This window comes from Cuculus canorus, chromosome 3 (genome assembly GCF_017976375.1).
Source record: "Cuculus canorus isolate bCucCan1 chromosome 3, bCucCan1.pri, whole genome shotgun sequence".
In the NCBI taxonomy this organism is placed as follows: Eukaryota; Metazoa; Chordata; class Aves; order Cuculiformes; family Cuculidae; genus Cuculus; species Cuculus canorus.
In genome coordinates, this window is record NC_071403.1 from 61,872,274 (window position 1) to 61,885,477 (window position 13,204).

General features: G+C 41.2%; 1 protein-coding gene across 2 annotated transcripts in view; it reads right to left on the reverse strand.

The window, feature by feature from the left end:
• Positions 1-153: 153 nt before the first annotated feature.
• Positions 154-13,204, reverse strand: part of PCNX2 (pecanex 2) — a 163,710-nt gene continuing 150,659 nt past the window's right edge. For both annotated transcript variants that reach the window (XM_054061754.1, XM_054061755.1), the window contains 2 exons: positions 8,704-9,149; positions 154-6,648 (listed from right to left, as the gene is read on the reverse strand). In XM_054061754.1, the coding sequence (XP_053917729.1) occupies positions 6,475-6,648; positions 8,704-9,149 (620 nt within the window). In that variant the 3' untranslated portion in view covers positions 154-6,474. The remainder of the gene's footprint in view (positions 6,649-8,703; positions 9,150-13,204) is intronic.

Genomic DNA, 13,204 nt, shown 5'->3' on the forward strand with positions numbered 1-13,204 from the left:
AAGGCATTTTCAAATATCAGTTCAGTTGTTTATTCTGTAGAACTGACACCAAAAGTTGTGGGAGGCTGGATGGGGACAGGCATTTTTACAGGTACCCTGGAAACAGCTGGGCGCATGGAGGCAATGTCCTTTCTATTTCTGATCTCAGAACAAAGGTCTGGTGCAGACATTGCCCCTCCACAGATGGTATGAGGTATGGGCCATGTTAAAGGATGCCATGGCCTTGTTCCCTGACACCCCCATTACACTACCATTCTGCCCAAACCAATTTGGATGACAATATCGTCTTCCATCATATTTGGGGAAAAAGAGAATCCCTCTCAGGGTCCCTGTCCTTTGAGAATGTACAGCTCCTGGCTGCTTTTTGCAAAATAAATTTGTGCCCTGAAGATATCGCTAACCTCTTAATTGCTTCAGGCCTCTGACTCAAAGAAGACACTTTGCTAGACTTGAAGGACTTGGAACCAAAGCAGATGTTTTCAGTGTGCCATAGACTTTCAAACAGAAAGCTCTCTGCGCTTAATTGTTGGATGTCTTCCTGTTTCAGTGTTCAGTCTCTTAAACTATCAAATATGCTACAAAAAAGAATAGTTCTTTTAATTATTAAGTAATTACCCAAAGTCTAGCAAGGTTTTAATGGGCCTGCAGTTAGGTCTTAAATGAGGACTGAACTTTAAAGCTCGATAAAATGGAGATATTTGACATCTCTTCGTAGATGCTGTGGAGGGGAGTTCCTTCAGGCGTGAATTTTCCAAATTCCAGTTCAGCCAGTATTGTTGGGAGTTTCACCACTTCAAGTGGTATTTGTTCCTTGTAAGAATTATCTTACAAGGCATTGTCATGCATATAGTGCTATGATGTCTACTGTGGTCCCATCATTTATAGACTGGAAAACAGAATCATAACAAGAAGTTTGGGTACCTTTTGAGCAGTGCATTTACAGTATTTTTTAAGCCATTTTCTCATGATGTAAGGAAAACCTTTTGTTGCTGGAAAAACTGCCAAAATGGAAGTGTATTTTTCACTGGAACTGTGAATGACATATCAGCCCTTTTAGATGAAAGGGTATTTTCACTACTGACATCAGTGGCTCTTGCTTTCTGCTATGGCTAAGAGTCTTCAATTTGTTGTTGTTCTTTTATTAAGCTCATCTTCTCTTTGAGCTACAGAGTGCTTTTCAAGAGAAATAAAGAGAGATTTTGTGGTCTGGCTCCAGCAGGAGCTCCTAGATGACCTTCCCAGCCTCTAAATCTGAGACAGTCCTGAAGAAATGATTCACCTGTTTCAAATATACATTGAGTGAGAGAGTGGTATTTCCAGCCGAACCTAGTTTTTATGACACCCTGTGTTTACTTTAGAGGTAAAAATTTATTGTCTGGTCTTGCACTAGTAAAATATTTGGAAGGCCTTGAGAGCACTGTAACAACAAACAGAGCATTCACAATTCCCCTAATGGGCCAATTTTACTAATAGCACACATTTGGTGAAAATAACCTCTGATGTACCAGCAAGAGTCCAGATGACAACGTTAGTGCACCTGCAGGTTTTAATTGGTGCAAAAAAGAGGAGAATATGAGGTACCAATTACTCTCTTGAAGCCTGAGAATTGAGGATGTTTTTGGTAGGGCAGCTTGTAATTCCAACATTAAATTGCGCACAGCATGGAATAAACAGTGCCTGCATTATTTATCACGGATTAGACAATTTTTGACTTGTAAAACTCTGAGAAGGCTGAATGAGAGAGGCGAATCTTTTAACACTGGACCTACTGCAAAGTTAATTATTAGTAATATCCTGCCTTGCAGATTTAGGGATGTACGAGCACTATAGTGAAACACTGTAATTAAATGCCAGGTTCCAGTCCAGGGAGTAATCTCAATATGGCAGTAATTGGGTAGTTAAAAAATACACATTGATGAGAAGATGATTATTACATGCTGGAGAATTTCACTGGTAATTCTGATCTTCTAAAATGAGCTGCACAAAATTCAACTAATCTGTAACTTAATTTCCCCAGCAACAGAAAAGCAGTCAGTTGGTGCGTTGGAACCAAATGCAGATGACATTTCTTGCTTTATTCTAATAAATAACTCTTAAAAAAAGCTGTGAATGACACCACAGAGATTCCTAAGGACTTAACAGTTTCAGAATGTCTTTCATACATATTGAGGGAACCTGGTCATCTTGTCAAGGGTAAAAGACACTCTGCTATGTCCTTCTGTTAACATTTGTCTTAAATGCAATGAATGCCAAGATTTTCTGTTGATGGGAATGAGGTGAGACCTTTCAACAAGAAGTCCAGTTCCTCACATGGAAGAGGTTTGTATGAATGGCACTTCAAAAGGTAGGGAACATTTGTATTTTTGGATGAAAAGAAATGTATGTTGCACCCATCACCATTTCCTGCTTGCTTGCTGTGGTGGGAAGCAGCTGGGCTGAAGGCCAGGCTGGGGGCTTGCCAGTGTACCTGGTGGATGTGAGCAGCTCAGCAGCCTGTGGTTGGCATTAGTAAAATGTTACTAAAAGTCTTTGTACCATATCTTTGGGCCATGTTTCACCTTTAGGAGCATAGCAGCTGGCTTTTACTGCATGATCTAAACAAGAGCCTATTAGTGAAAGGAAAGTTTAGGAAAACAAGATGAGATTAGGGGTAGGTATCCCAGATCTAATGCAAGGGTTGAAGTACTGTGTGTGTGCGTGTTTTACCACGTACTCATCTTCCTTCCTGTAGCCTGCTATACTGTATGTGTTTCTCTCTGCCCTTTGTTTGTGGAGGCCCCACTGAGCCAGTATGGATAAAATCACTCCCTATGTTTCTTTTCAGCAGTGGTGATGTTATCTGGGGTTAAGCTCCGTGAATGCCTCCATCTTTTCATCGCTTCTGACATTTCTGTGAAAGAACTGCATGTACCAAATACTCCCGTGGATTAAGTACTTGATTTACTCAAAGGATGCATTCAGCTTGCTAGTGAGATGGGGAGTATCACTGCTTTCGGGCTGTAGGAACAAGAAGGTTCTGGGATGGCTAAATAAGCATCAGTCAGGCTTCTGCCTTCAGCCCCTGCTGAGTAAATGGCTTCTGGAGCTCTGGAAAAATTCAAGCACAGCACCTGAACTTTCAAAACTGGCACAAAATGGAACTGCATATAAAAGGTGTGTGTACGTGTTGGTGGCAGCCATCCTTTCTGCATCACAGATGTGGTAAGAGAGCAGACATGTAGGCACTGTTCAGTCTGAGCAGCTTCAGGGCCAAGTTTTAACAGCGTTATGCATTGTGAAACCTATAATCAGTGCTGTGGCTGATTTAAAAGCCGTGAAAGTTGCCTTTGCTTTTCACTCAGAGCCTAAAAGTGCCCAACAGGCAGGATCCCTGAGATGTCATAGGTACCTACCATCTTGCAACTCTGAAGAACCTCATGTGTGAATTAAGTATCAAACTGCTTAGGTCTTTCAGGAATAAAAGTATGGCCTAAAGCTTTTGTGTATCTGTAGGCACTGGTGCTGATAATAGCATTCCTATGGACTTTGGCACCTTTTAGTGCTATGCAGAGCTGTTCCAAGCAGCTTATGGTTGAAGTTAGGCTTTGTTTAAGGGTTGGGTACCTATTCATTCACTTTGTGTGCATCAGAGCCTTAAATGCATCTTTTGTCATGTACAGAGTAATTGGGTCTGTCTCTGCCTCATGCAAACATAGAGAGAGGTCTAAGATGTGTTTAATCAATACAGTCTCATACCTAGATCCTGGTACTATTTCTAACCAGCATGTCCGATTATTCTGTAGGATTGGCCCATATTTAAAAACACTGCATATAGCAGTAGCCTGATTAATAACAGCAGACTATCCACAAATATGGAGAAATGTCATTTGGGAGAGTTGTGCTGTCATCTTTATTAGTTTTGTCTTTGTTAATGGTCACTCTGGGTTGTTTTTTTTTTTTAACAACCCACTATGCTACAGTAACAACTTTTAAGGCAAAATAAAAACTGTGTAAGACATGGCTATGAGAAGGAGCTCATTTTTAACCTTACCTTGACTCCTGCTCTGACCCTGCTTGTCTGCTATGCCTCAATAACGGAGTTAGGAAGCCACCCTGTGCAGCAGGAGGTTGGGCTTTGTGGCATGCTGCTGTCCCGAAGGAGTTACGCACCAAGGAATGGTGGCTTGGGCTAAGTCACGAACTGTGAGGCAGCTGCATTATCTTGGGGTGCAGTACCTGGGCACGGAGACAGTGGAGTCTTACAGAAGATGTGGAGAAAGATGTGGGGAAAGGTAGTGGTGTTGGGCCTCAGTCTGTACTAAGCAGGTAAAGCGGCTTGTCGCTGGAAGGATTTGTGCCACTGTTTCTTACTCTGGTTTAGTATGCTTGAGTGGGATATATAGAATAATTTAGGTTGATTTGGACTACTGGAGTTACTTATTTTTGATGGAAATGAATTCCAACTTAAGCTAAAGATGTGAAAATTGGAGGCCTGAGTGAGGCAAAGTGGATATATGAGTGAGTTTTGCGCAGCCTGTTTGCCCTGCCCCCATGCAAGGAAACAAAGCAGTGATGGTTTATCTTAGTAGGGTGCCATGCAAAAGACCCCAAGGCAGAAATGGGGCTGATTGCTGTTGGTGAGAGCCTTACACCTACCTGTATAACCTCCATCCTTCATTTGTAACAAAGCACTTCATGAGCAAGGTGGTGGGAGGAGAAGTACGATCTGCCAGAAATGGTCAGAAGGGAGCAGCTGAATTCAATTTCCTCTTTCACATCACACCTGGATGCTGGGAGAGGCATTAGTAAGCCCTAAACTGTACTGATGACCATGTATCTCAGGGGGCTGTACATAAATACTCTGCTTTTGCCCTTGAAACATGAGAGCAGACTTTTGCCTAGATCGTGCGGAGCTTTATAAATAATGAATTCATCAAGATCTGAAGTGAAAACAATAGATTTCTCAACTTCATAAGGCAGAAAGCAGGTAAATACAATTCAAAATAAAAACAAAACCCCAAAAACTGCTGCCACACAAAACATACTTGGATCATTTTATTTTCACTAGGTGTTATTTAGTTCTACTATTTATAATCTTAAGTGTGGCACAGTAGGAAGCTCAGAATGCAACTGTGTATCACCTAACAGTAATGAGACTTAGCTTACAGTATCTCTTGTTAAATCTTTCTTGTTAATTGGGACAAGACAGCCTGGCTGCACATCATTGTGTTGAGAATTAGAAACAATCTATGGTAGTTACAGTAAAGAGGAACAGCAAGATACTGATAGCTGCATTTTTTTTAATGAAAAAAAATGAGAACACGCGTGTGTGTATTTAGACACTATAGTAGAGGGAGGATTTATTGTAGCCTTTTGGCTTCCAAAGTAGTCATGCATTCCTGTAAATCAGTGTTTCTCAAACTTTGGGAAAACGTGGCCTCCCTTTTTGCCTCATCTGTCTTTATGCAACTATTAAATTGGCAGCAGCTCAGTTTCTCAGGGGGGAGAGAAATCAGAATGCTCTGTAATTACTGGCTACAAGTGTTTATGGACACTGAGCTGTGTCCAGCAATTAAAGGCATTTAGCTGTTCCCTTCCTAATACAAACACTTCCAGACAATAGATTACAGCCTGCTTTGCACTTTGCTGTCCTTGAGGAAGATTCCCCTGGGCCCTTTTGCAACTCCCAAGGGGGCTGTTGCCTAGAGTTTTGAGAAACACTGGTGTAAACCAAACAGGAGCACAAGATAATGCCTAAGAGCAGCTGTTTATGCAAAGCTGCTTTCTTTGCAAGTAAGATACACACCATATGCTTTGAAGGCTTTCCATGCACTGGATACTTCCTTTTCTCACACTTGACTTCTGTTAATCTGTGTGGCATGGCTGGTTCACACACTATTTCAATGTGGCTGCATGCAGTATATCAATCTGTGAGGCTATGTTGCTATTCAGAGTTACCACCTGCATAACATGGTAAAGAAAAATGAAAAAGAGATTTGCTGTTGGAAACCAAAAAATCAGATTTAGCTCTAATGTTACAGTACATGTTGTACTGTCACTTTATACGTTCATTGCTTCTGTTCAAAGTTGCCTTTTGCTATTTGTTATATATCAAATGCCAATTATTTTGCATGCAATCAGCTGTTTAATTGTGGCAGGAAAGAGATACCTTGTGTGCTTTTCACTGAGTTGTATTAGTATTTCCTACTGTACTCATTCATGATTCCAGCAACGTTAAACAGTATTGTATTCATTGTTCTAGGATTTACAAGAACCTGAGATGAAGTGGCACTATGTGTTTTTCAGGACATCTTCCAACCTTACCAATGCCAAAGCCTTTAGCTGAAGAACATCTGCCCAGTAGTATTCTTGTGTAGAAGTTAAAAAAATAAACATTTAGAGGTTGCTTGTTACTTTTGAAAGAAGCTAAACCTGTCCTAACTCTGTCTTTGTTTAATTCTAAGCAGCGTGTGGCTCTTGCGCTAGGAATACTCCTTACTGCTCCTCAGACAAGCTTTGCTGAGAAGCGGTGTCTTCCAGAGCCATATCTTCTTGGCTGGCCCTTCTGCACTCCAGGTTCTGACTCATGAATATGGCATGGGCCGCACCTGCCTCTCGCCGGGGTCTGGGTTCCGTAGCATCCGTTCCTTCGCAGGTCTCAGCGGGTTGCTGGAAAGAAAAGAAGAAAGAAAAAGTCAGCCAGTTTAGGAAATTTCTAAGTAACATTTTGGCTATTTTTTGAAGTGACAGTTGAGAAATGTTAAAAATTGATTTAGGATGTCATTCTGTGAAACTGCACAGGATTCTCAACGTGCGCTATTCACAGGGGACTTCTGAAAAGGCACTCGCTGCACAGTGCATAATGCATAGATTTGGAAAGCAAAGCAGACCAGGAGCTAGAGGTTCAGCATCATAGACGTACACGTACAGAGAGCTGTAAAATAATATGGATTGAAAAGGACTTCTGGAGGTCATCCAGTCCAAACCTCTGCTTGAGCAGGCTGACTTCTGAGAAGTTCAGTCGGGTTGCTCTGGGGCTTGCTTTATACACCACATGTTAAACTCCATTTACAAACTCATCAAAACTGGAATGCAATAATCAGTCTGAAAATGTTATGTGCAGTGTCACCCCATTGTAAGGAGTCCATTAGTATAAAAGCTTTCTAGAACTGTGCTGTGTAAACATTTAAATAAAACACTTCTTCCTTACCACTTCCAGTCAAACGGGCATCTGGACTCTGAGAAGTTACTTTGACTAGGACTCATCTCACCTAAATTTAACCATGCAGTGTTAGCGTATCATCTAGGCTGTCAATGGTTGGCAAGGTACACAAGTGTCCCGGGGGAGATTTCTTCCTGACAGCTGTAAGGATGAAGTGGTTTGTCCTCTCCACTGAATACAGAGGCCATACTAACAATCTACAGAGGCTTCATGCCCAAATTTTAGATAGCTTCAAGTTAGATGAGGTGAATCCTACTGTTAGTATTGCAGACTGGCTGAGTTTCTTGCAAATTAAGCGATAAACTCTTGAGAGCTGGAATTATGTCTTGTCATCAGATCTGTTCAGCTGTACGTGTAGAAATATTATTAACAGTCTATTAGAGTACTAAAGCAGGATTGGACCCAGATAAGCAACATTCAGTCAACTTCTGTTGAAGTTCATAGCAGAACTACAGGGAACTATACCATACATGGTATTTTGGGGTTGAGAGCAAAATACACACTGGCTGAAAAGCTTTTTTCACTTTTGGTTTGGAGAATTCTTTGAAAATTAGGGAAGCTATACACAGTTCTGAATGACAGTAGCAGGAAACTGGTTTTGACTTTCCATATCCACAGTCCTCCCGGGTTGCCAATTTGGTCACCAGTTTGGTTGCCAATTTGATAGGCCAAATGCAAAAGTGTGTCTTAATTACATTGTCACTCAACCTCTTGTTGCAGTTGCCCTTTATCTTGAGTCCATCTTCTCAATGATTACTGCTCTGTAGTGCTGAAGTGAAAGTTTTGAAATTCAGGAAAGCAACTGATGGCAACCAAAGTTAAATAAATACACTTGAGGAGACAATGAAACAATAACACTGCTATGTGCATTGAATTTTTCATGGAAGATGGGAATAGAATATGGAGCCTACTGGGAATAAGGCTAGAAGATCTTTGTGTGTACTGTTAGAAAATGTTGAATCACAGGGCATGCCGTTTTCCTTTGGGAAATATTTCCTATAGATGTCCTTTGACTAACCCTTTCAGCAACAAGGTTTTCAGGTTCTGGATTGATAGAGAGGGGGACAGAACAAGTGCACAAGTTCAGTGGGAACCATTCCTCTTTGTACAAATAATTAAGTCTTGCCTAAGCAAGCAAGGAAGGAGCTTAGCTTAGCGTAGTCTGCTTATTATGGTACTCAGCACCTGGGTTGTGGAACACAGAGATCTAAGTCCCTGGTCTGAGTGAGAGGAAGAAGGACTGCCTCAGTTTAGTTTTGGGTGCACGCTTAACAGCTAGCCTGTCAATTGTTTACAAATACATTGTTCTTCTATCACACAAATACTAAAAAGGTTCATTTTACTGTCATGCAAAACAAAGACTCAGATCCTGATGTTGTTTTGGAAAAAGAAAATACTATTTTCTGAACAGTGAGAAAGAAGAAACCGAATGATGGTGGCAACAGTACAAGAACCTGATAGCAGAGCAGCTCGTAGTATTGCTGTTTTGGTTTCAGTCTTACCCGAGCTGCTTGACTTGCTGCTCTAGCAGATGGGCCCATGGCAATATTCATACTGCTGGATGACTGGGTGTCACTGGTGTTACCTCCGTCTGCAGCTGAGAGCCCAGAAATCACCAAAGCACTTGAAAAACTTCTCTTGCCGAAGAGCAGGCTGAGAGTTGAGCTGGTGGAAGAGGCCAGACTGGACCTGAGCATCGCTGCAGCTCGGTCCTGCACAGTCAGCTGGTCTGCAACTGGAACAGCAGGGGACTGGGAAAACACAGAAGTTGCCGAGTTGTGGAATGACAGCTGACTACTAGAAAGCCTTTGGGCAATTTCATGAGCAGATGTAGATGCTTGAATGAAAGGCTGTCGGCTTTCTGCAATTGGTCCAGAGTGACTTGAAGGGGGCCTTTGGTTTAAAGCAGCGTGTGCCTGGATGGACTGACTCCTGGGATTTCTCCTGCCTTTAAAAGAGAGATTAATATATTTAGGTAAGTGGCATCCTGATGAACTCCATGCTATTGACAGTACCCCATGTGTACATGCTACTATTGGCATATTACTACTGGTTTTATCAGCATAAGAATCCCAAGAATAACAGAAATAAGCAATTGCTAAACCTGTGAACCTTTCTGGTTTTTTCCACTACAGGGTTTCTGGCTTTTAGTCAGAATAGCCGCAGTGGATCAGCACAGAGCCAAAAGAGAAGAAATTGAGAAGATACCCCAAGGAAAGTACTGTAATCACAGGCTCAACCCTGTTCTGCCACTTACATTTTAACCTGCTCAGTGAATGTATTGTTGCTGTGTCATCTCCACTCCCCTTGGACAGTCACAGTAAAGTGGGGGATGATGAATATCCACCTTAAACAGCTTGGTGTAGTTAAATGCAAAAATAAACCCCAAAAACTTTTGAGTTAAAACAATGGCACATTAAAGAGTTATTCCTGCACAGGAGGAAAGAATTTGAGACTTCCACCAAGTAGAAAACCACAGCATTCGAGCCACAAGACAGTTTTTAAGGCTCATAATTTAACTGAATTCCAAGAGTGATATTTAAAGTACATCACAGACTGAAAAGATATGAACACCTGCTGCTAGGGAAATCTGCTGGAGGTCTGAATGAGAACCGCATAAGGCTCTCACCCCATCCTGTGAAGCATCTTGATGCAGCCACTGTGGGACACAGTAGCTTGGATAAACTATTTTGATGTGCCTAGGCAACTTCTATCTTCCTGTACATATATGCATTTATATCAACACCTTAAATCATTCGAACAAATACTTTCTGTATTTCTTACACTTGCATACCAAAATAGGCATAGACAAATCAATGTATTGGCCAGTGAACCCGCCGGATACGTGCTTGCACCCAGGCACTCTGCAAGTGGTGTGCAGTGGGCTGGCAAGGGCCACAGGCCTCAAAAGAGTTTATTCCTTCAGCAGACAGGCTTTAACCCAGGCTTATGCAGCAAATACTCAGTCATGTGAGCAAATATTCAGTCACTGCTTGGCTTTTTGCTTTCCTGGAAACTCCAAACATTAACACAAGCTGGCATTTTGATTTCCTAGCTGTAGAGAGTTGATGCCAGAAAATCTGTTGAGAGCCATCAATGCAGAAACAAATTTTTCTGGCAGGCATTTCCAGGTTGTTGGTAATTTTTTTTTGCTTTGATTTTTCCCAATACGCAAACTATGGAGGGAAGGGAAGCACTGAGACTCCTTCAGATATTGAAATTTTGCAGGCATAAAAGAACGTAACTCTCACACTTATCTTCTAGAAACATTACTATGAAATTCATGAGGGCTCCAATAATGCAGAATTTCATATCGAAACTATTTACATTATACAGCTGAAATGTGCTACTTTACCTCCACAAGCCTGATTTCCAGAGGCTGGTATCATTAGCTGTATTTTTCAGATCCTGAAGCAAAGAGAATTTAGGTATCCTGGCACAGAGTCAGATGGCAGAGCCACAACCTAACGAGCTTTTTAGCTGGAATAAAACCTAGTTGGTTTGGCAAGCACTGACACTTTTGCACCCCAATGACAAGGTATCTTTAGCTCTGCTTTTATACACCAAACAACAGAAAAATAATTTTCCTGAGATGGCATGCAAAGCATTCTCTGAAAGCAGAGCCTTGAGATCTCTGCTTGAGAGCAATGGGACAGATGCATATGGCTCCTGTGTGCCATGTTGCCAGAGGGTCCCCTGCACTGCAAACGTGATTAACAGCGAGGGCAGGCGCTGTGATGGGGTCAGGCCTGGCTGCTGCGCTGGCAGCTGTGCGCATGTCTGGCCTCCACAGGGATTCAGGCTCTTCGGACTCAGGGGTTTTGTTTAAGTGCTTTGGTTTCTACATCTGATGGTTCTTTTAATAGGTTACCCTTTTAAAATAAAAAGAACGGATTGGAATTAAGAACAGAGGGGCTGTGGTGTGTTAGTTTGTGCAGAGGCTAATGTGGCCAAACATCTGTTTGTGATTTAAACTGCCAAGCTGACCGCTGTCCCAAAGTATTCTATATTCATCCCAAATGCAGCGGTTAGAGCATTGGACAGGAGACCACCCGCATCTACACATAAATAACTCTGTCCTGGAAAGCACTTAGGAAACAAAGGCTGTTCTATAAACTGCATCATGAAATAAGGACACTTTGGGGGTGAACCCCACATGTTTCCAGTGCTCCCGATTTTGGTCACACTTTTATAGAGCGCTTTCATTGCATTTTGCAGACTCAGTGGCACCAAGCTGCAAAATGAAGTATGAAATATGAAAACATTAAATGCACTTGATTCAGAGACTATGGGTCTAGAAGGGATTGCTGTGACCATCTCGTCTGCTGTGCTACAATAGCATGGGCCACAGAACTTCCTGGAATTGTATGGTATTACTAATTACTACAATTATTTCAAAGAAGTGCATGCAAGATCTCCAGTCATAGAGAATCCATCTTAGTTCTTAGTCACTTGTTTCACTGTTTATTTACTCTCACTGATAAAAATGTGCACTTGATTTCAAATCTGAAGTCGTTTAGCTTTGTTTTATCCAACTCTGCTGAAATCAACTGTCTTTGGTCACCTTTTGTTGCCCAGGTAAATAATTACAGACTCTGATCAAAGCACCTTTTACAATATAAATTGTTTGAAAGCTCTTAATCTTTCACTACAGGATGCATTTCCCAGATCTTTGATCATTTTTTGGCTCTTCTTTGAACTCCTTCCAAATTAAAAATGTCTTTAAGTCTGGCGCACTGTCGGCCTACCACGCACAATCCTAGTGCCCTAAGTCAGACTGACAGACAGGCATTACCCATGTCACCCTATTCATTTTGGTTTTTTTTTAACAACAGGTATAGCATAAGTTCTTTCCCAGGCCTCTGGTATTGCCTTGGTGTTCCAGTACTTACTGATGATCGAACAGAGCTTGCTTTATAACCAGCTCTCTTAAAAACTTTGAATGAGAATCATTTGCATCTGCTCAATTAAACATGTAGCTTTGATAGCCACTCTTTCATGTTCTATTGTAGCTGTTAGGATGGAAGGAACTACTTTGCAATCAGATAACAGAAACAGATCACCTGCATTTTTCCCAGTACACACCGGACATTTATTTTCTCACTTCTACATTATTGGCAGCTTTGCTTTTTCTATATAGTGATGGACCAAGACCACTGTTAGGATTTCTTTTGTTTCCAGCACTGCTTAAAAATGAACAGCCGCAAACTCACTTTCATCTTTTTGTCTCTAATGGTGCCAGCCAGAAACTTGTTTCACTTTCTTTCTCTTATCAACAGTCTCTCAGGACTGAACACTGATTTGCATTTGTTATTTTCCACTTCCTTGCATTTGTTGTGCACTTCTTCATTTTACCTCAAAGCAAGGTTGCTTTTCTTAACGAAGTGTGACCTTCTGTCTTGATTGTGGTTATCTGGGCACCCAATACGTTTTTTAAACAACTCACAATTAACTTTCATTCTTGTATGGCATGCTCAGGATCATTATTTTACAATTAACTTTGCCACTCTGATTACTGTGTCAAGTTATGAGTATGCACATGAGGATTCCTCTAAACGCTACACTCAATTAAAAGAAGCAGTTATTTTATTCTTACAACATGATTTATATTCAGGGCAAGATTCTCTCCAGTCCTGTCCATTACCTTTAATGATAGGTTAAACTTATTTAGCAGGTAACAAACAAGTGCTACACCTTTCTTGTTCTCTGCTTTAATTTATACAGTAATACCACAACTTGTTAAAAGGCTGAGTTAATTCGCTTTATGTTAGAAGTCATGATCCCACACTGATAGGTCTCACAGTGACCCACTGTCAAACTTAAAGTATATTTCCAATGTGAAGGCCAGTAGTTCTACCCTGTGAATATGTCTGAAATGCTTTTGAATTGATAATTTAATATAAGAAAGGCTCAGCTGTTCATTGGTGGAATGATTGGCAACATTTAATTTTCTCTTGGTAACTGCTGGAGAGACATATGAAGTTATTTGAGATTTCTTTGTTC